The 26,947-nt window shown below is 45.5% G+C and overlaps 7 protein-coding genes across 8 annotated transcripts; 6 read left to right on the top strand and 1 right to left on the bottom strand.

The window, feature by feature from the left end:
• The first annotated feature begins 1,371 nt into the window (after positions 1–1,371).
• On the top strand, positions 1,372–1,743 carry LOC132259208 (cuticle protein 16.5-like). Its single transcript, XM_059756761.1, has 2 exons — positions 1,372–1,383; positions 1,456–1,743. The coding sequence occupies exons 1-2, from the start codon at positions 1,372–1,374 to the stop codon at positions 1,741–1,743; spliced, it is 300 nt and encodes a 99-aa protein (XP_059612744.1).
• Positions 1,744–1,852: 109 nt separating this feature from the next.
• On the bottom strand, positions 1,853–5,939 carry LOC132259207 (uncharacterized). The gene is made up of 4 exons (XM_059756760.1): positions 5,843–5,939; positions 5,655–5,770; positions 2,570–5,500; positions 1,853–2,509 (listed from the first exon to the last, which is right to left on the bottom strand). Exons 1-4 carry the CDS (start codon positions 5,937–5,939, stop codon positions 1,853–1,855), a joined length of 3,801 nt encoding a protein of 1,266 aa, XP_059612743.1.
• Positions 5,940–6,333: 394 nt separating this feature from the next.
• Positions 6,334–10,360, top strand: LOC132259206 (uncharacterized). Its single transcript, XM_059756759.1, has 3 exons — positions 6,334–7,272; positions 7,332–8,358; positions 8,429–10,360. Exons 1-3 carry the CDS (start codon positions 6,334–6,336, stop codon positions 10,216–10,218), a joined length of 3,756 nt encoding a protein of 1,251 aa, XP_059612742.1. The 3' UTR covers positions 10,219–10,360.
• Positions 10,361–10,682: 322 nt separating this feature from the next.
• On the top strand, positions 10,683–14,688 carry LOC132259205 (uncharacterized). Its single transcript, XM_059756758.1, has 3 exons — positions 10,683–10,771; positions 10,914–13,851; positions 13,910–14,688. Exons 1-3 carry the CDS (start codon positions 10,728–10,730, stop codon positions 14,564–14,566), a joined length of 3,639 nt encoding a protein of 1,212 aa, XP_059612741.1. The 5' UTR covers positions 10,683–10,727; the 3' UTR covers positions 14,567–14,688.
• Positions 14,689–15,040: 352 nt separating this feature from the next.
• On the top strand, positions 15,041–18,922 carry LOC132259204 (uncharacterized). The gene is made up of 3 exons (XM_059756757.1): positions 15,041–15,129; positions 15,272–18,209; positions 18,266–18,922. Exons 1-3 carry the CDS (start codon positions 15,086–15,088, stop codon positions 18,920–18,922), a joined length of 3,639 nt encoding a protein of 1,212 aa, XP_059612740.1. The 5' UTR covers positions 15,041–15,085.
• Positions 18,923–19,219: 297 nt separating this feature from the next.
• LOC132259517 (aarF domain-containing kinase 1-like) lies at positions 19,220–21,461 on the top strand. 2 transcript variants are annotated; one of them, XM_059757184.1, is made up of 3 exons: positions 19,220–19,533; positions 19,603–19,619; positions 19,699–21,461. In XM_059757184.1, exon 3 carries the CDS (start codon positions 19,708–19,710, stop codon positions 21,238–21,240), a length of 1,533 nt encoding a protein of 510 aa, XP_059613167.1. In that variant the 5' UTR covers positions 19,220–19,533; positions 19,603–19,619; positions 19,699–19,707; the 3' UTR covers positions 21,241–21,461. The 2 variants fall into 2 exon arrangements, with proteins under 2 accessions (XP_059613167.1, XP_059613166.1); XM_059757183.1 differs by having other exon boundaries at positions 19,220–19,545.
• Positions 21,462–22,354: 893 nt separating this feature from the next.
• On the top strand, positions 22,355–26,237 carry LOC132259203 (uncharacterized). Its single transcript, XM_059756756.1, has 4 exons — positions 22,355–22,413; positions 22,516–24,930; positions 24,991–25,513; positions 25,581–26,237. The coding sequence occupies exons 1-4, from the start codon at positions 22,370–22,372 to the stop codon at positions 26,235–26,237; spliced, it is 3,639 nt and encodes a 1,212-aa protein (XP_059612739.1). The 5' UTR covers positions 22,355–22,369.
• The last annotated feature ends 710 nt before the right edge of the window (positions 26,238–26,947 follow it).

The raw sequence follows: 26,947 nt of genomic DNA, 5'->3' as shown, positions 1-26,947 counted from the left end.
ATTAAAATCACTGACTCAATTTGTTTTCGCGTGAAATTCCGCGACCTCAAAATATGACTTTCCTCGAGCACAGCGCGTTTCATGCAATGCGAAGAGGGACAATTAAGTGTCGCCCCGCCAAAGCTCATATCAATGCATACTGATTAGTCCAATTAGTCAATCAATCAGCGAAACCAATTCGTACTCCTAGACGGAGTGTCGCAATGCAGATTTCTTGATTGCGTGCAGGAGGCTCAGTTGGTCATTATCTCAGACGAGAAGTGGATGCAAAGTAGTACTTTGCAACATTCACTTTTCACGGAAAAATCTCATTGTTGCCGATTATGAGTCGGAACATTGTAAAGAGATCATTTATTCGTTGCATTCGCTGTGATTAAGTTTAAGGACGCATTTCATGGGAAATCTCACGGAAGCACTAACTGATTAGGAGTCTTCAAAGCGCTTTTTAAATATCCTATTTGTTCTTAATAAATCTGCTTTTTACATGATATTTTCTTTAGCTACATTTTGCATTAGCTGCAAAAGCCAAAACAAACATAAACTTCAGCATAAGAGTCAAGACTCAAGAATATGACTGGCTTTCAAACAATCTTGCATTCTCATGCTAATCCAAGTGCTAATCATGGTCTTTTCAGTAAAAAGATTGTGATTGTCTCTTCAGCGAATTCCACATTCTTCATCATGGGCAATAAGTTTAACGAGTCTCTCGACATGTTTTACTGTCAGGGCATCAATTGCGATTCCTAAGAACTCAGCCATCGTCTTGCAGATGATAAACAACACTGCAAAAATAGCAATTCAGCCTTGACTTACATTCTCACAAATGATCGCACACGAGAGACGCGATTTTCCAGTGATTTTGTTGTGACTTTTGCAAAGCTGGAATTGGGCTGGTATATTTATCTGAATAGAGACAACAGATAGCTCATAAATTGTCACAAGTCCGAACAGTGTCAACTCCTCATTTCTAAACAGCTTAATTGCAATTTGTTGTGCTATTGCGTGGAAAATGGCAATATCATTATGTAATTCTTTCTAGAGCAATTGACCAATTCGCTAAAGTCACCTCCGGTCGACACGCGCTGTGCTTCTTTGTATGTCCAACACGAATCCTCTTACCTCAGCTTCTTCAGTAATACTTCTTTGTCGCCGTACGTGAACTTCATATAGATTCGGCGTAATGTTTGGGGAGTACATAATGCCCGGTGGCGGATGATGTAATTGATACACAATCAATTGAGTAGGTGGATGCGCTATTATTTCGGTATAAAAGCCTCCTCAATCTTCGGACATTGCATTGAGTGCCTGAAACTTACATAGTCAACAACAAAAATCTGTGGAATACGTCATTAACATCCAAATTCAGCAAAGATGTTCAAATTGGTGAATATCTCAAGTTCAAGAGCGTTACACAATTGTGCAAGTGATATTAATATTCAATATTTGCATCCGTAGATTGCCGTTCTTCTCTTCACAGTGGCGCTGGTCTCTGCCAAGCCCCAGTTCCTGGCCCCAGTGGCCTACAGTGCTCCCCTTGTCGCTGGCCCAGGAGTTGTCACAGCCACCAGCTCTCAAGTAGTTGCCAGGAATTACAATGGCGTGGCCGCTCCTCTGGTCGCCGCCTCAGCGCCTCTGGTTGCTGCTCCTGCGGCCCTTCCCTACTCAGCTTACCCGGCTTACTCCGCCTACTCTGCCTACCCCTACACCGCTCTGCGCTATCCCTATGCTCCCTACGTCTTCTAGTAGAACGGACGACATTTGAACCGTCTTTAGCACAATTGTTCAATGACTTTCCATCAAATTTTTTTATTGGATAACTTAAGAAGCAATAAAATGGGAAACATTTATAAAATCACAAATGGAATTGACAAGACCGTGTACCGGAGAGAAGTAAGATATCCTCTTTTGTTGTAGGACATTTCAATGCAATGAATGAGGACTCGAAACCAGCACTTTCTCTCGCAGACTCAATGGCGTTCCTCAAGGCGAAAATGGCCACGATTGATAAAGCAGTTGCAGGCTCTCCAGTACCCTTGGCTCCAAGTAATCCTACTGGAAGATTTTGTTTGTTCATAAAGGACACCCTGAAATCTACTGGAATGTCCTTGGCTCCTGGTGGCTTGTAGTTCCACGTTCTATTCGTCAAAATCTCACCGGTATCCGGATGATGGATGATCTTCTCCTGCAGCCAGTAACCCAATCCCATCACGAAAGCGCCTTCAATCTGACCTATATCAATGTCCGGATTCAGACTCTCGCCAACGTCTTGGCTTATGTCCACTCTACGTAATAGGAAGTCTCCTGTTAGTACATCGATCTCCATTTCTGCGCAGGATACGCCATAGACGTTATACGAAATTCGATCTTTTTCCATGTCCGTTACGAAAGACGCTAAAGAAACATTTCGTTCATAGGCGGTCTTCACAAGTTCAGGCCAAGAAGCTAAAGGCATTTCTTCCCTAATAGGTTTGATTCGTTGTAAGATTCTGTTACATGCTTCAATTACCAGCTGGAAATAAAATCATTATTAGTTTTTCATTATTGCTTGATATTTGTTAAATTATCCTACCCTTCCGATGGCATCTGTTGTTTGGGATGAGCTGGTGAAAGTTACATTGGCATTAATCACAGTATTAGCCGCTTCTATTTTCACAGACTTTACAGGAACTCCTAATGTCCTAGCTGCTATTTGAACCATTTTTGTATCTATTCCTTGTCCCATTTCTATTCCTCCATGACAAACGCTGACGGTACCATCAATCGCGTAAACTGCAACCAGAACTGCATAGCGATAGGTGGTTTGGATTGGATATCCCATTGAAGCAAAAGCAATTCCTCGTTTCCGCCAGCGATTGTTGGCATTGAATAACTTAATATGCCCTTTTCTAGTTTCAAAATCGCACTTTTCTAGGAATTCTGGTAGAATACTTCTCATTGGAGAATCTGAACGCATGTTCTCCAGGCGAACTAGTAAAGGATCCATGCGAAGTTCCTTAGCTATATGTTCCATGATATTTTCTGCCATTGCAATTCCTTCAAGGCAACCTGGTGATCGGAACCAAGTATAAGGATGCACATCTGTATGAACACCTCTGAAATCCATTGACCACGTTGAAGGACTGTAAAGAGCAGTGAAGAAACTGATAATAACGGAACGATCAGAAGCTTCATTCTTTGATATTCCCAAGTCCATGTACATCGAATTGTTCAATTTCTGAATCTTTCCATTTTTATCGACTTCCACTGCATAAGAGGAAGTGGCCGGAAATCTTTTACCTATAATCATCATGTTGTCTTCAATGGACATGATAAATCGCACAGGACGTCTAAGTTTAATGCATGCTAAGGCAGCAGCGCAGGCCAAGTGAGTAGATTTCGAATTCTTGGCCCCAAAACTCCCCCCAATTCTTTCCAGTTTCATACTTATTGAATTCATAGGAATATTGCAAACTTGAGAAATTCCCATTTGTGTGAAGTGAAGAAAATGTGTGGCACTATGAACTTCAATTCCAGATTCTTTTGGCACGCAAACTGTCGTTTGAGGCTCCAAATGGAAGTGATACTGATTTGAGAAATTTAGTTTTCCTGCTATCGTGGCTGCAATTTCGACTCCTCTGTCTATAGCATCAAGCCGGGTTTCATAAGAAAATACTCTTTCATGTTCTTCAGAATCAAGAACGTCCTCAACCGATAAGAAGAGCTTTCTCTGAATCGGTCGACTGTAGTTGATCTGAACAGCTTTAGCAGCTTTGATTGCGAGATCCATATTTTCTGCTAGGATGATTCCTGCCGGTTGATTGTGAAATAGAACTTTTCCACTACAGAAAATTTCTTCAGGTTCCAAAATCTCTAAGGACTCAACTAGTACGTGAGTCATATAATTATTAATTCCAGGAATATCTTTCGCACTGAAGAAAGCCACAACTCCAGGAATCCTCAGAGCTACTGAAGCGTCAATGCTCAGAATTCTGGCAGAAACTTCCGTCGCAGGAACGAAAGCTGCCCAAACTTCGCCGGGCATGCAGGGAAGATCGTTGATATAATTTGCTTCACCGCTGCATTGAATCTCGGCATTGAGTTTGATCATTGCGTTTTCCGCGCCAGTAACTTCCTGTTTCCCCGAAGACAATCCGCGGAAGATCTCCTCACCACCACTTCTCACACATTCTCTGACCCTCTCCACCGGAGCCACACTCAGAATGGCTTTGTAAAAGAGTCCCAAAGCGAGGAGTTTCCGATACCTCGGCGACGGATCCGGAAGAATCCAGTTCAGCTTCAGCTCCTCGTTCAAGGAAGCCATGAGAAGAGCGACGGTCTCATTGGAGAACAGACTCTTGGCCATCACAAGATTCTCCGTTTTCGAGGCGTGAATAAACCTCGAGTTGATTCCGCCGAAGCAAATCCTGGCCGACTGAGCGACGCTTCTTCCTGGGCTGAACTTGAAGAGGAATCCCGCGTTGACCATCGCGTGGGCGTTCTGCGCCCGAGGCATGATCTTGTACGTGGCCAGGCAGAACTTGTCCGGATGCAGAGGGGGCAGAATCACTTTCAGGATTACTCGTTTGCGCATGGACTTGAACATGAATTCCTCCACGGAAGTGACTCTGTGCACTCCGTCGCTGTCCACGATGGTGAGGAAGGCGCCCACAGTTTCCAGAAGGAGGAAAATGTCCGACGGGAACTCCGGATGCTGGTGCTTCAGGCTCAGATTGCCTCCGATCGTGGCCAGGTTTCTCACCGCCGGATGAGCCACAAGATCGAGATGACGCACGAGTTGCCGGCAGTACGAGAATTCCCGCTTCGCCTCTGAAGCCTCGGACAGGAATCCCATGAATTCCGACAGAGTCACGGCGGCGCCCACTTCCAGAGTGTCTCCCAAAGTCATGATCCTCAATTCCTCGACGCCACTCACGTCAATGAAGATCTCGAGATCTTCCCTGCGGCGGAAGACGCCGTGGCCAGTGTTTCCCGCCACGAGCATGTAAGGACGATTGTGCGACTTCTCGAAGATCTTCAGCACGTGCTCCACACTCGTCACTCTGAACCACTCTCGGCCGTTCTCGAGCCCGAAGCGCACGAAATCATAGTCGAACTTAGAGGGCGGCTCTCCAGCGAAAACGCATCTCATCGGGAGATCTTCAATGTCTGGGCAGGAAGGCAGAGTGGGATCGGCGTCATCGGCCAGGGATTTGAAGGCGTCCAGGATTGGTCGGTATCCAGTGCATCTGCAGATGTTTCCTCCGAGGCTGTTCTCGACTTCTGCCATCGACACGCGTCCTTTGCGGCTCTCGATCAGGCCAAGCATGCTCATGACCATTCCGGGCGAGCAGAATCCGCACTGAGTGCCATTCATCCTGGCCAGACGCGCCTGGATCGCATGGAAACCACTCGCTTTCCCGCCAATTCCTTCGATCGTCACGACTTCCATTCCGTGACACGAGAAAACGGACATCAAGCAAGAGTTCACTGATCCAACCCAGTCTTTACCAGTTATTGAATTGTGTTTCCTATGAGATAATTTTTATACAAGTTATAATGATTTTGAATGCACAGCGCGTTTTTGTGAAAAAAAAACGCACTGATCTGGAAATATTCATTTTAGTGGCATTGGCAAATAGTTTCTGCCGTTTCTCTTAGAAAACTTACCTCAAAATCACCGTGCAACAGCCACAACCGCCTTCTCTGCACATGAACTTCGTTCCCGTGAGTCCCGCATAAATGCGGATGAAGGAGTTGAGAGAAGTGTCATGAGGAATGCTTCCTGGTCGTACTGCAATAGAGATAGGCGTCTTTTCAGTTCCACAAGGCATGTACTAAGCAATTTTTATCTTATAAAACTCACCACAGAACCTCTTGCCGTTGATCCTGAACTGAAGATCCGATTGAGGAGGAATCCTGTCTTGACTGTAGGATGAGCACTTCCCTTGATTTGATCCCATGTTCACTCTCTGACCAACTAACAGTAACTGACTCGCTTTCTTGGAGAATATTTGGGAGGGAGCGCTGATTTAATTGGCTTAAATGTGAGAGTATTTGAAGTGAAACGGCTTGAATGGCGTGTTTTTGCATGTTTCCAAACGCTTGTATACACGGAATGATATTACGTACACACCGTTAAAAGCTCTATAATTCGAAGCGCTTCTCTGGCCATTTGTCGTACAGATAAGACGAAACATCGCGCCTTCACGTATGTCGAAATTGCGTGGACGTGTGTGACTCTCTCGCTTTAATGACCTTAATGATTCTCAAATCTTTTATCAGCACTACAAGCAAACAAATAAAAGCGTCATTGACGCGTAGAATTGACCAGTTATCGAGTATATTTTCGCTGTGATGGAAGTGTCGCTGAAAATCAATGGAGAAGAATTTAGAGTGGATCCTAGAAATTGTCCTCTGGGAATGACTCTAAACACCTTCATCAGGACTCGAGCAAGGCTTACGGGCACAAAATCAATGTGTCTTGAAGGCGGTTGTGGAGCTTGTATTGTTGTCGCGATGGGGCATCATCCAGTGACTGGGAAAGAGTGGATCGGATCAGTGAATTCTTGCCTGGTGTCCGTTTTCTCGTGTCACGGAATGGAAGTTGTGACGATCGAAGGAATTGGCGGGAAAGCGAGTGGTTTCCATACGATCCAGGCACGTCTGGCCAAGATGAATGGCACTCAGTGCGGATTCTGCTCGCCCGGAATGGTCATGAGCATGCTTGGCCTGATCGAGAGCCACAAAGGACGCGTGTCGATGGCAGAAGTCGAGAACAGCCTCGGAGGAAACATCTGCAGATGCACTGGATACCGACCAATCCTAGATGCCTTCAAATCCTTGGCCGATGACTCTGATTATTCGGATATTGAAGATCTGCCAAAAACTTGTCCCAAGACTAAGGAAATCTGCAATGGAGGGTGCAAGAGATTTAGTGAGAAGATAACTCTTGAATTCCCAGATGGTGGGAAATGGTTTAAAGTCCACGACACTGGAGAGATTTTTAAAATCTTGAAGGCATTTCAAAGCGAGAAGATAATGCTAGTTGCAGGAAATACAGGTCATGGTGTCTTTAGAAGAGACTCTGAAATTTCCATTTTCATTGATGTGAAGGATGTAAAGGAACTGCGGTCTCATGAATACAGGAAAAGTTCTCTGGAAATTGGCGGTTCAGTAACTCTTGCAGAAATGACTGAAATTCTCCAAGAAACTGCGGAAAAGTCATCAACCTTCTTCTACTGCCAGGAATTGGCCAATCATTTACAATTAGTTGGAAGTCCTTCGATAAAAAACGTAAAGTAGATGAATTTAAGATATGTTTGAAATTCTAATCTCGATTTTGATTTTTCCAGATGGCTTCTATTGCGGGTAATCTGATGCTGAAACATCAGCATAGAGAATTCTCTTCAGACCTCTTTCTTATGATCACCACTGTTGGAGGGAAAATTGAAATTGCTGAGAATGAAAGCTCCAGAAGAATTCTCACTACTCTAGAGTTCTTGAACACTGATATGAAGGGAAAAATCGTGACCAAAGTGATCTTCCCGGAACATGATCATTTATTCACCAAAATCAAGATGTTTAAGATTATGCAAAGAGCTCAAAGCACTCCTGCTCTCTTGAACGCTGGTTTTCTGACCAAGCTATCCAAAGATGACATTGTTGAGTTTGCCTCAATTTCATTCGGATGCATAAACGAATCATTTATTCATGCTAAAAATCTTGAAGGTCATCTTGTGGGGAAGAAACTATTCTCAAATGATACTCTGCAATCATCTTTGCAGATTCTCGGTGAAGAACTGAAAATTTCAGACTCTCCTCCAAGTCCGGATCCAGAGTATCGCAAAATCTTGGCAATGGCGCTATTTTATCGCTTTATCTTGAGTGTCTCACCTAAAGATAAGCTTCGAAATGAGCACTTGAGCGGTGCAAAAGCATCAGAAAGAGCACTTTCGAGTGGACAGCAAACATATAAGAAATTCCCCGAAAACTTCCCCATTACTGAAGATCTCCCCAAGTGGGAGGGAATCAGCCAGACGTCTGGACAAGCAAAGTACGCCAATGATCTTCCTCATCAGCATGGAGAACTGTGGGCAGCGTTCGTTCAGGCCAGAAGAGTTAACGCCATCATTAAGAAAATTAATCCCTCACGCGCGCTCAGCCTGCCTGGAGTTCACTCGTTCTTCTCTGCTAAAGACATACCGGGAATTAATTCTTTCGCTCCAGGAAAAGCTGGTGAAGATTTGGTGGAGGCAGAAGAGATTCTGTGCAGTAGAAAAGTCTTGTTTAACGGACAACCAGCAGGTATTATCCTAGCAGAATCCTTTGATCTTGCTCAGAAAGCTGCAAATTGCGTGGAGATCGAGTATGAAGAAACAGGTGAAATTAAGAAAGAAGGATGCAAACTTTGCATTACAAAGTCAGAATTAATAATTTATTTTCCTTACAGGTGAAAAGATCCTGCCTACGATCTGGGATGTTCTTAGAGAGAATGCAATTGATAAAATACGAGAGGATCCTATTAAAATTGAGGCAAAATCCTATGGAAGTGACACAAAAATGACGATATCCGGGCACTGGGAGTCGGGAAGTCAATATCATTTCACGATGGAACCCCAGACAAGTGTCTGTATTCCCACAGAGACCGGACTAGAAGTTCATGCCTCGACACAATTCATGGATTTAGTGCAGATCGCTATCTCAGAAGCTTTGAAAATCCCCGAAAGCTCTATCTTTATGGTAGTTCGTCGTTTAGGCGGTGCTTTTGGCTCTAGGATTTCCAGAGGATCACAAATAGCATGTGCCGCTGCTCTGGCCAGTTATAAAACAAATCGTCCTGTTCGCTTGGTGCTTCCGCTGGAAGTGAACATGGAGATTATCGGCAAGAGATATCCCTGCATTGGAGACTACACTGTAGATATCAATGCTGAGGGAAAGATTCAGAAGCTGAAGAATGACTATATGCAGGATTTCGGGTGTTCACTGAATGAATCTGTGATTTGGCTCACAACGAAGTGGTTCAGGAACTGCTACGATGATGAATCCTGGGATGTTACAGGTAGTTCTGTTATCACGAATGCTCCCAGCAATACTTATTGCAGGGCTCCAGGAATTCTCGAGGGTGTGGCAATGATTGAAAACATAATGGAACACATCGCTATGAAAACAAACGTGGATCCTGTAGATGTACGCTTGGCTAACATTCCTGAGGATTCTCCGATGAAGAAGATCCTCCCTGACTTTGTGAGATCAATTGATTATGGAACAAGGAAGAGGCAGATTGAAGTCTTCAATGCAGAGAATCGATGGAAGAAGCGTGGCATTTCCATTGTACCTATGAAATATCCTCAGATGTTCATTGGGAATCTTCCTGCCTTGGTGAGTGTATATCACGGAGATGGGACTGTCGCAATCTCCCATGCAGGGATTGAGATGGGCCAAGGATTAAACACTAAGGCAGCTCAGGTGGTGTCTAAAATCCTGGGAGTTCCGCTTTCGACCATAGTCTTCCGGCCAGTGGACAATGTTACATCGGCAAATGGCTCAGTGAGTGGAGCAAGCTCAACCAGTGAAGGGATTTGCCTCTCTGTAATGCGTGCTTGTGAAATCATCCTCGAGAGGATGCGTCCTCTGCGTGAGGAGATGCCAAACGCTTCCTGGGCAGAACTCACTCAAGAGTGTTTCATTAGAAATATCGAACTCACTGCATACTACACAGTTCATCCTGATGATATCCCAGATTATTTCGTGTGGGGCGTAACTTGTGCCGAAGTTGAAGTGGACGTTCTCACAGGATGTGTTCAGTTGCGTCGTGTAGATATCCTGGAGGACACAGGAGAGAGTGTGAACCCTCTAGTTGATGTGGGCCAAATCGAAGGGTCTTTCGTCATGGGCATTGGATACTGGCTTCACGAGGAGATTGTTTACCGCGCAGAGGACGGAAAACTCCTTACAAATCGTACCTGGAACTATAGACCACCAGGAGCCAAGGACATTCCAATTGACTTCCGCGTGACTTTCCTGCAAAACCCCAATCCTTACTTCATCCTGAAATCCAAAGCCACAGGCGAACCTGCCCTATCTATGACCTCGGTCATTCTATTCGCAATCCGAGACGCACTGCGCTCAGCCAGGAGAGATGCAGGTCTTCTTGATGAGTGGTTCGAACTGGGTGCCCCTTCAACTCCTGCACATATTCTGCTGAAGGCAGGAACTAAGCCCACTGATTTTAATCTATAAATGGAATTTGCAAAATAAAGTGGTGTGGGTTTTTTATGAATCGTATTGCTTCAATTATAATAATATAGAGAAAAGTGAACAACTTAATAGTTTGGTAACGCTATGTACAAAATTTGATAAAAAATAAAAATGAGTATTCAACATGTGCACACCTGTTCGCTATACATTTTATTTCACAAGCTACATGTTAGAAACCGAACATTACGATGAAAGCGAGCCAGTAATTTTCAGTTACGGCAAGAGAGTGAACATGGGCTCCAATCAAGTGAAGTGTTCATCCTACAGTCAAGACAGGATTCCTCCACAGACGGATCTTCAGTTCAGGATCAACGGCAAGAGGTTCTGTGGTGAGTTTTATAAGTTGAAAATTGCCTAATATAAGCCTTGTGGGACTATAAATAAAGTAAATAATACTTTCCGATTTTGCAGTACGACCAGGAAGCATTCCTCATGACACTTCTCTCAACTCCTTCATCCGCATTTATGCGGGACTCACGGGGACAAAGTTCATGTGCAGAGAAGGCGGTTGTGGCTGCTGCACGGTGATTTTGAGGTAATGACTTGAGTAATGATGTCAGAACCACAGAAAAATTACCTTTTTGGAACGCACGCATATGTCCATGGTCAACATGGCATTGAATGTTCTGGATCATTGATTAAATTTCACAAATTACTATTTTAAATTCATTACACAGGCGATATAACCCATTGAATAGAAAGGAATGGATAGAATCAGTGAACTCTTGCCTGGTGTCCGTTTTCTCGTGTCACGGAATGGAAGTCGTGACGATCGAAGGAATTGGCGGGAAAGCGAGTGGTTTCCATGCGATCCAGGCGCGTCTGGCCAGGATGAATGGCACTCAGTGCGGATTCTGCTCGCCCGGAATGGTCATGAGCATGCTTGGCCTGATCGAGAGCCACAAAGGACGCGTGTCGATGGCAGAAGTCGAGAACAGCCTCGGAGGAAACATCTGCAGATGCACTGGATACCGACCAATCCTGGACGCCTTCAAATCCCTGGCCGATGACGCCGATCCCACTCTTCCTTCCTGCCCAGACATTGAAGATCTCCCGATGAGATGCGTTTTCGCTGGAGAGCCGCCCTCTAAGTTCGACTATGATTTCGTGCGCTTCGGGCTCGAGAACGGCCGAGAGTGGTTCAGAGTGACGAGTGTGGAGCACGTGCTGAAGATATTCGAGAAGTCGCACAATCGTCCTTACATGCTCGTGGCGGGAAACACTGGCCACGGCGTCTTCCGCCGCAGGGAAGATCTCGAGATCTTCATTGACGTGAGTGGCGTCGAGGAAATGAGGATCATGACTTTGGGAGACACTCTGGAAGTGGGCGCCGCCGTGACTCTGTCGGAATTCATGGGATTCCTGTCCGAGGCTTCAGAGGCGAAGCGGGAATTCTCGTACTGCCGGCAACTCGTGCGTCATCTCGATCTTGTGGCTCATCCGGCGGTGAGAAATCTGGCCACGATCGGAGGCAATCTGAGCTTGAAGCACCAGCATCCGGAGTTCCCGTCGGACATTTTCCTCCTTCTGGAAACTGTGGGCGCCTTCCTCACCATCGTGGACAGCGACGGAGTGCACAGAGTCACTTCCGTGGAGGAATTCATGTTCAAGTCCATGCGCAAACGAGTCATCCTGAAAGTGATTCTGCCCCCTCTGCATCCGGACAAGTTCTGCCTGGCCACGTACAAGATCATGCCTCGGGCGCAGAACGCCCACGCGATGGTCAACGCGGGATTCCTCTTCAAGTTCAGCCCAGGAAGAAGCGTCGCTCAGTCGGCCAGAATTTGCTTCGGCGGAATCAACTCGAGGTTCATTCACGCCTCGAAAACGGAGAATCTCGTGATGTCCAAGAGTCTGTTCTCCAATGAGACCGTCGCTCTTCTCATGGCTTCCTTGAACGAGGAGCTGAAGCTGGACTGGATTCTTCCGGATCCGTCGCCGAGGTATCGGAAACTCCTCGCTTTGGGACTCTTTTACAAAGCCATTCTGAGTGTGGCTCCTGTGGAGAGGGTCAGAGAATGTGTGAGAAGTGGTGGTGAGGAGATCTTCCGCGGATTGTCATCGGGGAAACAGGAAGTTACTGGCGCGGAAAACGCAATGATCAAACTCGATGCCGAGATTCAATGCAGCGGAGAAGCAAATTATATCAACGATCTTCCCTGCATGCCCGGCGAAGTTTGGGCAGCTTTCGTTCCTGCGACGGAAGTTTCTGCCAGAATTCTGAGCATTGACGCATCAGAAGCTCTGAGGATTCCTGGAGTTGTGGCTTTCTTCAGTGCAAAAGATATTCCTGGGGTTAATAGCTACATTACTGAAGTATTCATAGTGGTTTTAGAAATACTTGGGCCGGAGGAAGTTTTCTGCAGCGGAAAAGTTCTATTTCACAATCAACCGGCAGGAATTATCCTAGCAGAAAATATGGATCTCGCAATCAAAGCTGCTAAAGCTGTTCAGATCAACTACAGTCGACCGACTCAGAGAAAGCTCTTCTTATCGGTTGAGGACGTTCTTGATTCTGAAGAACATGAGAGAATCTCGACTTTTGATACTCGACTTGATCCTCAAATGATAGGAAATGAAATTTCTGCGACAATAACAGGAATTGTGAGATTCTCAAATCAGTATCACTTCTATTTGGAGCCTCAAACGACAGTTTGCGTGCCAAGAGAATCTGGAATTGAAGTTCATTGTGCAACTCACTATCTTCACTATGTGCAAATGGGAATTTCTCAAGTTTGCAATATTCCTATGAATTCAATAAGCATGAAATTAGATCGAATTGGAGGTGGATTTGGCGGGAAGAATACCAAACCAGCTCTCATTGCAAGCGCTGCTGCCTTAGCATGCATTAAGCTTCGACGTCCTGTGCGATTTATCATGTCCATTGAAGATAATATGCAAGTTATTGGAAAGCGTTTTCCTTCTACTTGCCACTATAAAATCGAAGTGAATGACATCGGAAAGATTCAGAAACTGGAAAATACTCAATACATCAATATGGGAACATCTTTAAATGAAGTATCTTTAAGAAGTATAATACTGGATTATTTTACAGTATTGTACGATAGTTCAACGTGGTCAATTGATTTCAAAGGTGTTCACACAGATGTTCATCCTCATACGTGGTTTAGAGCTCCAGATCGTTTAGAAGCATACACAACAGCAGAAACTTTTATGGAACATATAGCTAAGGAATTACGATTAGATCCAGTGGATGTTCGCTTAGCTAACTTACCCCAGGAGTCACCTATGCGAACAATTCTCCCAGAATTCCTGAAGAAGTGCAACTACAGAACAAGAGAAGAACATGTATCACTATTCAATGCACAGAATCGTTGGAGGAAAAGAGGAATCGCCTTTGTCCCTATGAATTATCCTGTACAGACTACTACTCGCTATACGGTTTTCGTGGCAGTTTACGCGGTAGACGGAAGCGTTAGCGTCTGCCATGGAGGAATTGAGATGGGACAAGGAATTAACACAAAAGTAGTCCAGATCGCTGCCCGAGCTTTAGGAATTCCTGTGGATACAGTGAAGATTGAGGCTCCAAACACATTTGTGAACGCCAACGGAATGGTTACAGGCGGGTCTCAAACTACGGACATCGTAGGAAAAGTAAGCCTTTTTCGTTACTATAATTCTATTAGATCTGATAAACAATATTTCTCTTTAGCTCGTTCTAGAAGCTTGCAATATAATTTTGGAGCGCTTGAAGCCAGTTCGTGAGCAAAAACCCACAGCTTCTTGGCCTGAACTCGTGAAAACCGCCTATGAAGAGAATATATCGTTGACAGCATATGTAAATGACGATGAATCTGATCAACTGTCCTATAACGTTTGGGGTGTTTCCTGTGCAGAAGTGGAAGTCGATATGCTAACAGGAGACTTCCTGTTACGTAGAGTGGACATAAGCCAAGATGTTGGCGAGAGTCTGAATCCGGCAATCGACATAGGTCAGATTGAAGGCGCTTTCGTGATGGGCTTGGGTTATTGGCTACAGGAGAAGATCATCTATCATCCGGGCTCTGGAGAGATTGTGACGAATAGAACGTGGAACTACAAGCCACCAGGCGCCAAGGACATTCCAGTGGACTTCAGGGTGTCTTTCATGAACAGGAAGAATTTACCGACTGGAATTCTGGGCGCCAAAGGTGTTGGAGAACCTTCCATATGTTTATCACTATCGGCTATTTTCGCTCTGAGAAATGCAATTGAATCTGCGAGGAAAGACGCTGGCTTAGAACATTGCTTTATTCAAATGGACGCACCGACAACTAAAGAAGATATTCTATTACTTTCTGGGACCAATTCAAAGCAATTTCAACTGTGAACTTGACTATGAATAGCAAAAATAGTTAATAAAAAAATAGAATTTACTATAATAAATAATATTGTGTGATAGATATATTTTTATGAATGGTTTCGCTTCAATAGTTATAGTTTACACGAGTATTGAGTGATTTGGACTGTATAAATAAAAAAAAACTTAAGCAATTGAACACCTACATATATATAATGTTAGAAATCTAATACTCGACTTTACTTGAAAACTTCTTATGGAAAGCGTGTCAGTTACTAACAGTTGGTCAGAGAGTGAACATGGGCTCCAATCAAGTAAAGTGTTCATCCTACAGTCAAGACAGGATTACTCCACAGACGGATCTTCAGTTCAGCATCAACGGCAAGAGGTTCTGTGGTGAGTTTTATAAGTTGAAAATTGCCTAATATAAGCCTTGTGGGACTGAAAATAATACTTTCCGATTTTGCAGTACGACCAGGAAGCATTCCTCATGACACTTCTCTCAACTCCTTCATCCGCATTTATGCGGGACTCACGGGGACGAAGTTCATGTGCAGAGAAGGCGGTTGTGGCTGCTGCACGGTGATTTTGAGGTAATGACTTGAGTAATGATGTCAGAACCACAGAAAAATTACCTTTTTGGAACGCACGCATATGTCCATGGTCAACATGGCATTGAATGTTCTGGATCATTGATTAAATTTCACAAATTACTATTTTAAATTCATTACACAGGCGATATAACCCATTGAATAGAAAGGAATGGATAGAATCAGTGAACTCTTGCCTGGTGTCCGTTTTCTCGTGTCACGGAATGGAAGTCGTGACGATCGAAGGAATTGGCGGGAAAGCGAGTGGTTTCCATGCGATCCAGGCGCGTCTGGCCAGGATGAATGGCACTCAGTGCGGATTCTGCTCGCCCGGAATGGTCATGAGCATGCTTGGCCTGATCGAGAGCCGCAAAGGACGCGTGTCGATGGCAGAAGTCGAGAACAGCCTCGGAGGAAACATCTGCAGATGCACTGGATACCGACCAATCCTGGACGCCTTCAAATCCCTGGCCGATGACGCCGATCCCACTCTGCCTTCCTGCCCAGACATTGAAGATCTCCCGATGAGATGCGTTTTCGCTGGAGAGCCGCCCTCTAAGTTCGACTATGATTTCGTGCGCTTCGGGCTCGAGAACGGCCGAGAGTGGTTCAGAGTGACGAGTGTGGAGCACGTGCTGAAGATCTTCGAGAAGTCGCACAATCGTCCTTACATGCTCGTGGCGGGAAACACTGGCCACGGCGTCTTCCGCCGCAGGGAAGATCTCGAGATCTTCATTGACGTGAGTGGCGTCGAGGAAATGAGGATCATGACTTTGGGAGACACTCTGGAAGTGGGCGCCGCCGTGACTCTGTCGGAATTCATGGGATTCCTGTCCGAGGCTTCAGAGGCGAAGCGGGAATTCTCGTACTGCCGGCAACTCGTGCGTCATCTCGATCTTGTGGCTCATCCGGCGGTGAGAAACCTGGCCACGATCGGAGGCAATCTGAGCCTGAAGCACCAGCATCCGGAGTTCCCGTCGGACATTTTCCTCCTTCTGGAAACTGTGGGCGCCTTCCTCACCATCGTGGACAGCGACGGAGTGCACAGAGTCACTTCCGTGGAGGAATTCATGTTCAAGTCCATGCGCAAACGAGTCATCCTGAAAGTGATTCTGCCCCCTCTGCATCCGGACAAGTTCTGCCTGGCCACGTACAAGATCATGCCTCGGGCGCAGAACGCCCACGCGATGGTCAACGCGGGATTCCTCTTCAAGTTCAGCCCAGGAAGAAGCGTCGCTCAGTCGGCCAGGATTTGCTTCGGCGGAATCAACTCGAGGTTCATTCACGCCTCGAAAACGGAGAATCTCGTGATGTCCAAGAGTCTGTTCTCCAATGAGACCGTCGCTCTTCTCATGGCTTCCTTGAACGAGGAGCTGAAGCTGGACTGGATTCTTCCGGATCCGTCGCCGAGGTATCGGAAACTCCTCGCTTTGGGACTCTTTTACAAAGCCATTCTGAGTGTGGCTCCTGTGGAGAGGGTCAGAGAATGTGTGAGAAGTGGCGGTGAGGAGATCTTCCGCGGATTGTCATCGGGGAAACAGGAAGTTACTGGCGCGGAAAACGCAATGATCAAACTCAATGCCGAGATTCAATGCAGCGGAGAAGCAAATTATATCAACGATCTTCCCTGCATGCCCGGCGAAGTTTGGGCAGCTTTCGTTCCTGCGACGGAAGTTTCTGCCAGAATTCTGAGCATTGACGCGTCAGAAGCTCTGAGGATTCCTGGAGTCGTGGCTTTCTTCAGTGCGAATGATATTCCTGGAATTAATAATTATATGACTGAAGTGTATATAGCTGATATGGAAGTTCTTGGGCCGGAGGAAGTTTTCTGCAGCGGAAAAGTTCTATTTCACAATCAACCGGCAGGAATCATCCTAGCAGAAAATATGGATCTCGCAATCAAAGCTGCTAAAGCTGTTCAGATCAACTACAGTCGACCGACTCAGAGAAAGCTCTTCTTATCGGTTGAGGACGTTCTTGATTCTGAAGAACATGAGAGAATCTCGACTTTTGAAACTCGACTTGATCCTCAAATGATAGGAAATGAAACTTCTGCGACAATAACAGGAATTGTGAGATTCTCAAATCAGTATCACTTCCATTTGGAGCCTCAAACGACAGTTTGCATGCCAAGAGAATCTGGAATTGAAGTTCATTGTGCAACTCACTATCTTCACTATGTGCAAATGGGAATTTCTCAAGTTTGCAATATACCTATGAATTCAATAAGCATGAAATTAGATCGAATTGGAGGTGGATTTGGTGGGAAGAACTCCAAACCAGCTTTGACTGCTAGCGCTGCTACTTTAGCATGTATTAAGCTTCGACGTCCTGTGCGATTTATCATGTCCATTGAAGATAATATGCAAGTTATTGGAAAGCGTTTTCCTTCTACTTGCCACTATAAAATCGAAGTGAATGACATCGGAAAGATTCAGAAACTGGAAAATACTCAATACATCAATATGGGAACATCTTTAAATGAAGTAATTTCTAGAACTGTAATTCTTGGCATATTTACAGGTCTGTATGACACTTCAACGTGGTCAATTGATTTCAAAGGTGTTCACACAGATGTTCATCCTCATACATGGTTTAGAGCACCGGCTCGTTTAGAAGCATACACAACAGCAGAAACTTTTATGGAACATATAGCTAAGGAATTACGATTAGATCCAGTGGATGTTCGCTTAGCTAACTTACCCCAGGAGTCACCTATGCGAACAATTCTCCCAGAATTCCTGAAAAAGTGCAACTACCGAACAAGAGAAGAACATGTATCACTATTCAATGCACAGAATCGTTGGAGGAAAAGAGGAATCGCCTTTGTCCCTATGAATTATCTTTTCGAAACAACTTTTCGCTTCTCCGTTCTTGTATCAGTTTATGCGGTAGATGGAAGTGTTAGCGTCTGTCACGGATCAATAGAAATGGGACAAGGCATTGACACTAAGATAGTTCAAATAACAGCAAAAACTCTTGGAATTCCGGTCGACTGCATTAATATCGTACATGCAAATACTGTTGTGAATGCCAATAATCTAGGTACAGGAGGTTCACAAAATCCAGATTCTACCGGAAGGGTAAGTTTTCTGAATCTGTAACTCTTGAGAGATTAACAAATTTTACAATTTTCTAGCTGGTTATTGAAGCATGCAATACAATCTTGGAACGTATCAAACCGATTCGGGAAGAAATGCCTTCAGCTTCATGGTCTCAACTCGTGAAAACCGCCTATGAACGAAATATTTCTCTAGCGTCTTTCGTAACGGACATGGGTCTAGAAACAATACGCTATGACGTTTGGGGTGTTTCCTGTGCAGAAGTGGAAGTCGATATGCTAACAGGAGACTTCCTGTTACGTAGAGTGGACATAAGCCAAGATGTTGGCGAGAGTCTGAATCCGGCAATCGACATAGGTCAGATTGAAGGCGCTTTCGTGATGGGCTTGGGTTTCTGGCTACAGGAGAAGATCATCTATCATCCGGGCACTGGGGAAATTTTGACGAATAGAACGTGGAACTACAAGCCACCAGGAGCCAAGGACATTCCAGTAGACTTCAGGGTGTCTTTCATGAACAGGAAGAATTTACCGACTGGAATTCTGGGCGCTAAAGCGACTGGAGAACCTTCCCAATGCTTATCACTATCGGCTATTTTTGCTCTGAGAAATGCCATTGAATCTGCGAGGAAAGACGCTGGCTTAGAACATTGCTTTATTCAAATGGACGCACCGACAACTAAAGAAGATATTCTATTACTTTCTGGGACCAATTCAAAGCAATTTCAACTGTGAACATGGCTAAAAAATGAACCTTACTTCTTACTTTAACTGAAATGTGTGGTGCTTGAACTCTTTGTCTTGATACAAATATCTTCAATTTCATGATGAAATACTTATAAATATAAACATACATATTGGCGGAAAAGCAAGTGGTTTCCATGCGATCCAGGCGCGTCTGGCCAGGATGAATGGCACTCAGTGCAGATTCTGCTCGCCCGGAATGGTCATGAGCATGCTTAGCCTGACGAGAGCTGCAAACGACGCGTATCGATGGCAGAAGTCGAGAACAGCCTCGGAGGATCTTCGGGAAGTGGGTGGGTGGTGGTGGGTGGTGCTGATGTTGAGTGTTCCAGTGTGTGCACGTTGCGTCAACAGCAGTGTTTAAATTGCAGTTCTTCGTGCTTTAAGAGAAGCACTTCGGTCGCTTCAGCTCACATCTGGCGATGCTGGTTGAGCAATTGTGAGCAACTTTCGCCCTTGACATCCGCACATTTCACACGCATACGCGCTCATCCGTGATGTGGTACACACGTGAGGCGTCACGAAGAAGTGAAAGCGCGTTGGCAAAAACTGCTGCTGGGCGCACACTGATTAAATACGACAATGCCCGCAGAGCGTAGCTGGTGAATATATTCGTGAATATGAAAATCAGTTGGAAAGTCTTGCTCGTCACTAACTGACACTCTTTCTAGGGCGCGCGGCGATAAAGGTGAGTGTTGAAGACTTTTAAGGGGGCCCTCTTGCTGGGTGATGTTATTGTGCTAACTGTGGTGTTTGTTGTGCAACAGAGGACCAGGATGCTGGGACGTGTGGTGAAGTACGGAGTGTTGGGTGGGACACTCCTAGGCAGTGGCTACAGTCTGCACGCGAATGACTACAACGTGAACTCCGTGGCGCTGGTGCGCTTGGCCAATGCGGGTCTGGCCATCTATGACATCGCCTGGGTGTATAAGCGACAGCTGTACTATCGCGAGTGGGACAAGACGACGTCAGAGTATGCTCAGCAGAAGATTGTGTGCCACAAGATCGCGGCGGAGCGACTGTTGGAGCTCATCCGGACGAACAGGGGTGTGTACATCAAGGTGGGACAGCACATTGGAGCGCTGGAATACCTGCTACCTAGTGAGTTTGTGCAGACAATGAAGGTGCTGCACAGCAAGGCGCCGCAGAACAGTGTTGAGGATCTATTCAGAGTCATCCGGCAGGATCTGAAGCGCGATCCGCGCGAGGTGTTTGATGACTTCGAGGCGGAGCCTCTGGGCACAGCGTCTCTGGCGCAGGTGCACCGTGCCCGGCTGAAAGACAGCGGCAGTGTGGTGGCGGTGAAGGTGCAGCATCCATATGTGCGTGGGAACTCTATAGTGGACATGAAGACAATGGAGATGTGCTGCCGCCTGATGGCGTGGATCTTTCCGGACTTCAACATGCAGTGGCTGGTGGAGGAGTCCAAGCGGAATCTACCAATTGAGCTGGACTTCCTCAATGAGGGACGCAACGCTGAACAGATCGCCAGCATGTGTCAATCGTACAAATGGCTGAAGATCCCGAAAATTCACTGGGAATACTCCACGGATCGTGTGCTGGTGATGGAATACGTTGAGGGTGGCCAGGTGGATGATCTGGAGTACATGCAGCGCCACAAGATTGATCCCATTGAGGTGTCCAATCATTTGGGCAGTCTCTATGCCAACATGATCTTCGTGAATGGCTTCGTGCACAGTGACCCACATCCGGGTAACATTCTGGTGGCCAAGACACCGCGCGGAGACACCCAAGTCATGCTGCTGGACCACGGGCTGTACTCCACACTCACAGACCAGTTTCGCTACGACTATTCCCAACTCTGGCTCAGCATCCTACGCGTGGATCGGCCAGCGATGCGTGAGTACAGCGCAAAGCTGGGTATCCGTGGGAATCTCTATGGCATCTTCGCCTGTATGGTCACCGGACGACCCTGGGAGGCCGTCCTCACGGGTATCGATCGCACGCGTGCGTCCACCAGCGAGAAGAAGACCATTCAGAGTGAGACGTCAGACGTGTTGCCCCAAATTGCCGACGTGCTGGAGCACGTGGACAGGCAAATGTTGCTGATCTTGAAGACAAACGATCTCATCCGCAGCATCGAGACCACGCTGGGTACACAGAACCGCCAGACTGCCTTTTCCGTAATGTCCCGCTGCTGCATCCAGACGGTTTTCCGCCAACAACAAGCTCAGACGACGTCCGAATGGACGCGATTCGCCCTCAAGCTCAGGCAGACCTTTATGCACCTCAAGATGTCTCTGTACTATACGTATCTGTGGATACTAAACTCCAGAATCTGGTCATAGTTATATATAAACAGTCTACGCTTTATTTACAGCCCGTTTTTTACTCTTCCAGCATGCCGCTGGGCTTGAAGTGGTTCACAATGTTTACTGTCCAGTCAGATTCGCTGCAATTGGTGAATTCCTTGATGAATCTGAAGTTGCAAATCAAGATCCTTCCTCTGTACTCTGGCATTACTCTGCAAAAAAGGGATGTATGTATCCAGAACCATTAGGGGAGATTGTGAGGCAGGCTGACACACTCCCCTAAGTTGATCGATGGAGACTCTCCGCGTCTGGAATTCTGGGCGCTAAAGCGACTGGAGAACCTTCCCAATGCTTATCACTATCGGCTATTTTTGCTCTGAGAAATGCAATTGAATCTGCGAGGAAAGACGCTGGCTTAGAACATTGCTTTATTCAAATGGACGCACCGACAACTAAAGAAGTTATTCTATTACTTTCTGGGACAAATTCAAAGCAATTTCAATTATAAACATGGCTAAAAAATGAACCTTACTTCTTACTTTAACTGAAATGTGTGGTGCTTGAACTCTTTGTCTAGATATAAATATCTTTAATTTCATGGTGAAATACTTATAAATATAAACATACATATATTGCAAAATATCTAGATATAATTCATTAAAGACATCAAGTTGCTTTTCTTGTGCAATCGACTCACATGATAAAAGCAGAGATGATCAATATCGCACTTTGAGAGTTTTTTTTTCATGCATTCACACCATTGTCATCATTAGGTTTGGTAATTTGGTTTTAGGATATAATGAATTATGTTCGTTCCAATTCAATTCCTTTTATTTCATTGGAATTGCCACTTGCCAGTATCCAAAATTTCACATGCTCGAATTTCGTTAGTTGCTTCTCGTCAGTCAGTGAGGTAAGATCGTATAATAATGGGAACAAATCAAGGAAAGTTTTCAGATCGTCACGACAGGGCTCTTTCCTGGAAAGATCTCATTTTCAGCATCAATGGAAAACGATTCAATGGTGAGTTTAAGATCAAACATAAGTAATTGAATAACGTAAGACTTCTTTTCAAACCTTTGAAGTTCGACCAGGAAGTATTCCTCATGATACTTCTCTCAACTCCTTTATCCGCATTTATGCGGGACTCACGGGGACGAAGTTCATGTGCAGAGAAGGCGGTTGTGGCTGCTGCATTGTTATTATAAGGTAAAAACTTACTTTGTCTCAGTGATTGATTCCGAAATTTTATGAGGCTACAATTGAAGAGTGCCAAAAAATGGAAGAGAAATCAATGGTTTCTATTTTAAGGCGATATGATCCATTGAGTGGAAAAGACTGGGTTGGATCAGTGAACTCTTGCCTGGTGTCCGTTTTCTCGTGTCACGGAATGGAAGTCGTGACGATCGAAGGAATTGGCGGGAAAGCGAGTGGTTTCCATGCGATCCAGGCGCGTCTGGCCAGGATGAATGGCACTCAGTGCGGATTCTGCTCGCCCGGAATGGTCATGAGCATGCTTGGCCTGATCGAGAGCCACAAAGGACGCGTGTCGATGGCAGAAGTCGAGAACAGCCTCGGAGGAAACATCTGCAGATGCACTGGATACCGACCAATCCTGGACGCCTTCAAATCCCTGGCCGATGACGCCGATCCCACTCTGCCTTCCTGCCCAGACATTGAAGATCTCCCGATGAGATGCATTTTCGCTGGAGAGCCGCCCTCTAAGTTCGACTGTGATTTCGTGCGCTTCGGGCTCGAGAACGGCCGAGAGTGGTTCAGAGTGACGAGTGTGGAGCACGTGCTGAAGATCTTCGAGAAGTCGCACAATCGTCCTTACATGCTCGTGGCGGGAAACACTGGCCACGGCGTCTTCCGCCGCAGGGAAGATCTCGAGATCTTCATTGACGTGAGTGGCGTCGAGGAAATGAGGATCATGACTTTGGGAGACACTCTGGAAGTGGGCGCCGCCGTGACTCTGTCGGAATTCATGGGCTTCCTGACCGAGGCTTCAGAGGCGAAGCGGGAATTCTCGTACTGTCGGCAACTCGTGCGTCATCTCGATCTTGTGGCTCATCCGGCGGTGAGAAACCTGGCCACGATCGGAGGCAATCTGAGCTTGAAGCACCAGCATCCGGAGTTCCCGTCGGACATTTTCCTCCTTCTGGAAACTGTGGGCGCCTTCCTCACCATCGTGGACAGCGACGGAGTGCACAGAGTCACTTCCGTGGAGGAATTCATGTTCAAGTCCATGCGCAAACGAGTCATCCTGAAAGTGATTCTGCCCCCTCTGCATCCGGACAAGTTCTGCCTGGCCACGTACAAGATCATGCCTCGGGCGCAGAACGCCCACGCGATGGTCAACGCGGGATTCCTCTTCAAGTTCAGCCCAGGAAGAAGCGTCGCTCAGTCGGCCAGGATTTGCTTCGGCGGAATCAACTCGAGGTTCATTCACGCCTCGAAAACGGAGAATCTCGTGATGTCCAAGAGTCTGTTCTCCAATGAGACCGTCGCTCTTCTCATGGCTTCCTTGAACGAGGAGCTGAAGCTGGACTGGATTCTTCCGGATCCGTCGCCGAGGTATCGGAAACTCCTCGCTTTGGGACTCTTTTACAAAGCCATTCTGAGTGTGGCTCCTGTGGAGAGAGTGAGGGATTTTCTTAGAAGTGGCGGTGAGGAGATTTATCGTACTCTGTCTTCGGGAAGACAGAGCTTAACAGGTGTAGAAAATTCAATGGCTAAGCTTGAGGGTCAGATTCAATGCAGCGGAGAAGCAAAGTACGTTAATGACTTACCGTACATGCTTCATGAAGTTTGTGCTGCTTTCGTCCCTGCAACTGAAGTGAGTTCTACGATTTTGGATATTGACGCTTCGGAAGCTCTTAAGATCCCTGGAGTTGTGGCGTTTTTCAGCGCAAAGGATATACCTGGAATTAATTCATACATGACTCAAGTTCTAATACAACCCCTTGATGTGGTTGGACCCGAGGAAGTTTTCTGCAGCGGGAAAGTCCAATATCACAGTCAACCAGTGGGAATCATTCTTGCTGAATCCATGAACATTGCTTTAAAAGCAGCAAAATTTATTCGGATAGTTTACTCTCGTCGAGCCGAGAAAAAGCTCTTATTAACAATTGACGATGTCTTGAATGCTGGTGACCACAGTCGAATTATAAACTTTGCAACTCGATTGAATCGCGAAAGAGAGGGAAATGAAACCGCAGCCACTATATCGGGAAAACTACGATTCAGTACTCAATATCATTTCCATATGGAAACACATACGACAGTTTGTGTTCCAACGGAATCAGGGTTGGATGTTCATTGTTCCACTCAATTTCTGCACTTTACGCAAACAGGAATCTCTCGAGTCTGTAATATTCCTCAGAATTCTATAAGAATGAGGCTAGAACGAATGGGAGGGAGTTTTGGCGGAAAAACATCAAAGTCCGCGCATGTTGCTTGTGCAGCAGCATTGGCTTGCTTAAAGCTTCAACGACCAGTTCGATTTGTCATGACGATTGAAGATAATATGATGATTATGCCAAAGAGATTTCCAGGAAACACTTACTATGAAGTGGAAGTGAACAAAACAGGGATGATACAGAAGCTGGGTGGTACAGCATACATCGACCTGGGATCGTCTGTAAATGAAGTAAAAAACCTCTACTTGATAATCGATATCAGTACCAGTCTGTATGACTCTTCAACATGGTCTTTGGATTACAAGTAAGATCATTTTAGACTGAAGTATCTTCATATTCTTACATGCAGTTCTACATATTTCAGAGGGGTTCACACAGATGTTCATCCTCATACATGGTTCAGAGCTCCAGGTTTTGTTGAGGCTCATGCTACGTTTGAGAATATAATGGAACACATTGCCAAAGAATTACGCATAGATCCCCTAGAAGTTCGTTTAGCCAATCTGCGTGCAGACTCTCCAATGAAGAGTATTATTCCTGAATTCTTACAACAATGTAATTACGAAATTAGGAAGGAACGAGTAGAAGTATTTAACGCTGCCAATCGTTGGAGGAAAAGAGGAATTGCCTTTGTCCCTCTGAATTATCCTATACTGACAGGTACACGCTATGCAGTTTTCGTGGCAGTTTACGCGGTAGACGGAAGCGTTAGCGTCTGCCATGGAGGAATTGAGATGGGACAAGGAATTAACACAAAAGTAGTTCAGATCGCTGCCCGAGCTTTAGGAGTTCCTGTGGAAACAGTAAAGATTGAGGCTCCAAACACATTCGTGAACGCCAACGGAATGGTTACAGGCGGGTCTCAAAGTACGGACATCGTAGGAAAAGTAAGCCTTTTTCGTTACTGTAATTCTATAAGATGCAATTAATCTGATAAACAATATTTCTCTTTAGCTCGTTCTAGAAGCTTGCAATATAATTCTGGAGCGCTTGAAGACTGTTCGTGAGGAAAAACCCGCAGCTTCTTGGCCTGAACTCGTAACAACTGCTTATGAGCGTGATATATCCTTATCGGTGCTTGTAAGTGACAACGAATCTCACCATCTTTCCTATAACGTTTATGGCGTTTCCTGTGCAGAAGTGGAAGTCGATATGCTAACAGGAGACTTTCTGTTGCGTAGAGTGGACATAAGCCAAGATGTTGGCGAGAGTCTGAACCCGGCAATTGACATAGGTCAGATTGAAGGCGCTTTCGTGATGGGATTGGGTTACTGGCTACAGGAGAAGATCATCCGAAATTCAGAGACGGGAGAGATTTTGACGAATAGGACGTGGAACTACAAGCCACCAGGAGCCAAGGACATTCCAGTAGACTTTAGGGTCTCCTTTATGAAAAAGCAGAATCTTCCAGCAGGAATTCTGGGCGCCAAAGGTGTTGGAGAACCTGCTATTTGCATGTCGATTGTGGCTACTTTTGCTTTGAGGAATGCCATTGAATCTGCAAAGAAGGATGCTGGCATTGAGTCTTCTTTCATTCCAATGGACCCACCAACAACTAAAGAAGATATTTTGATGCTTTCAGGAACACATTTTGGTCAATTTCAGTTCTAATAACTGTTTCTTTTATTTAAAGTGTATACATATGTTTAGTGAATACATTAAATACTCCAGTTAAATACATAATTTTCCGCTAAACGCTTCTTTCTTATCAATATTTTCTGCTGATTCTGGTGCGTATGATCACACTTAGAAAATGTCTTTGCGCAATCTGCTCCTCCTAAACCAAGAAGAGCTGCCTTGAGACTGTCTATGATCGATACCATTATGGATTGATCTGTGATCACTCTGGACGAATACCACGTCATCCCGAGACTCCACAGCGGGATCCAGTACTTTGTAGAGTCCGTAAAGCTCCTTGATAGTTTGTTGTTTTCGCAGATTGCCAACTGCAAACAAGTTCCCTTGTCTTTATGAGCTACTCGAGCTGCGTCGATTGACATGAGAGTAATCCTCGCTAGATCGTTCATCTTCATCACCATTGTATAGGCAGCTTCTCTCTTCCCTCTGATCTCTTCAGTCTCTGGATTCATGCCCATCGGCATCATCATGTTGTTGTTGTTCGATTCCTACGGAAGAAAAAATCATTTCGTTGTCACATGATGCTCTATTCTTGGCACTATTCGATATATTTGACTTACCATTGTTATGCACATGATAACGTGAAGAATAAACATTCCAAATGATAGGAAAGCGAGTGTTGTAAGGGCGATTTCGAAGAGATCCTTGAGTCCCAGTGATTTACTGAACTTAGATTCCTGCAT

The sequence above is a fragment of the Phlebotomus argentipes genome, unplaced genomic scaffold (assembly GCF_947086385.1).
Source record: "Phlebotomus argentipes unplaced genomic scaffold, Phlebotomus argentipes genome assembly scaffold_18, whole genome shotgun sequence".
Taxonomy (NCBI): domain Eukaryota; kingdom Metazoa; phylum Arthropoda; class Insecta; order Diptera; family Psychodidae; genus Phlebotomus; species Phlebotomus argentipes.
The sequence above is the reverse complement of the archived record's forward strand: the minus strand, read 5'-3'. Positions and strand labels throughout refer to the sequence as shown.

Bases quoted from the DNA above. Each gene is read 5' to 3' on its own strand.
- LOC132259207 (XM_059756760.1), bottom strand. From the start codon at position 5,939: ATGGGATCAAATCAAGGGAAGTGCTCATCCTACAGTCAAGACAGGATT. The intron at 5,771-5,842 runs GTGAGTTTTATA...TCTCTATTGCAG, and splicing joins CAACGGCAAGAGGTTCTGTG to TACGACCAGGAAGCATTCCT. The intron at 5,501-5,654 runs ATTTTGAGGTAA...CATAGGAAACAC, and splicing joins GTTGTGGCTGTTGCACGGTG to AATTCAATAACTGGTAAAGA.
- LOC132259206 (XM_059756759.1), top strand. From the start codon at position 6,334: ATGGAAGTGTCGCTGAAAATCAATGGAGAAGAATTTAGAGTGGATCCT. The intron at 7,273-7,331 runs GTAAAGTAGATG...TGATTTTTCCAG, and splicing joins GAAGTCCTTCGATAAAAAAC to ATGGCTTCTATTGCGGGTAA. The intron at 8,359-8,428 runs GTGAAATTAAGA...TTTTCCTTACAG, and splicing joins GATCGAGTATGAAGAAACAG to GTGAAAAGATCCTGCCTACG.
- LOC132259205 (XM_059756758.1), top strand. From the start codon at position 10,728: ATGTGCAGAGAAGGCGGTTGTGGCTGCTGCACGGTGATTTTGAG. The intron at 10,772-10,913 runs GTAATGACTTGA...TTCATTACACAG, and splicing joins TGCTGCACGGTGATTTTGAG to GCGATATAACCCATTGAATA. The intron at 13,852-13,909 runs GTAAGCCTTTTT...ATTTCTCTTTAG, and splicing joins CTACGGACATCGTAGGAAAA to CTCGTTCTAGAAGCTTGCAA.
- LOC132259204 (XM_059756757.1), top strand. From the start codon at position 15,086: ATGTGCAGAGAAGGCGGTTGTGGCTGCTGCACGGTGATTTTGAG. The intron at 15,130-15,271 runs GTAATGACTTGA...TTCATTACACAG, and splicing joins TGCTGCACGGTGATTTTGAG to GCGATATAACCCATTGAATA. The intron at 18,210-18,265 runs GTAAGTTTTCTG...ACAATTTTCTAG, and splicing joins ATCCAGATTCTACCGGAAGG to CTGGTTATTGAAGCATGCAA.
- LOC132259517 (XM_059757184.1), top strand. From the start codon at position 19,708: ATGCTGGGACGTGTGGTGAAGTACGGAGTGTTGGGTGGGACACTCCTA.
- LOC132259203 (XM_059756756.1), top strand. From the start codon at position 22,370: ATGTGCAGAGAAGGCGGTTGTGGCTGCTGCATTGTTATTATAAG. The intron at 24,931-24,990 runs GTAAGATCATTT...TACATATTTCAG, and splicing joins ACATGGTCTTTGGATTACAA to AGGGGTTCACACAGATGTTC. The intron at 25,514-25,580 runs GTAAGCCTTTTT...ATTTCTCTTTAG, and splicing joins GTACGGACATCGTAGGAAAA to CTCGTTCTAGAAGCTTGCAA.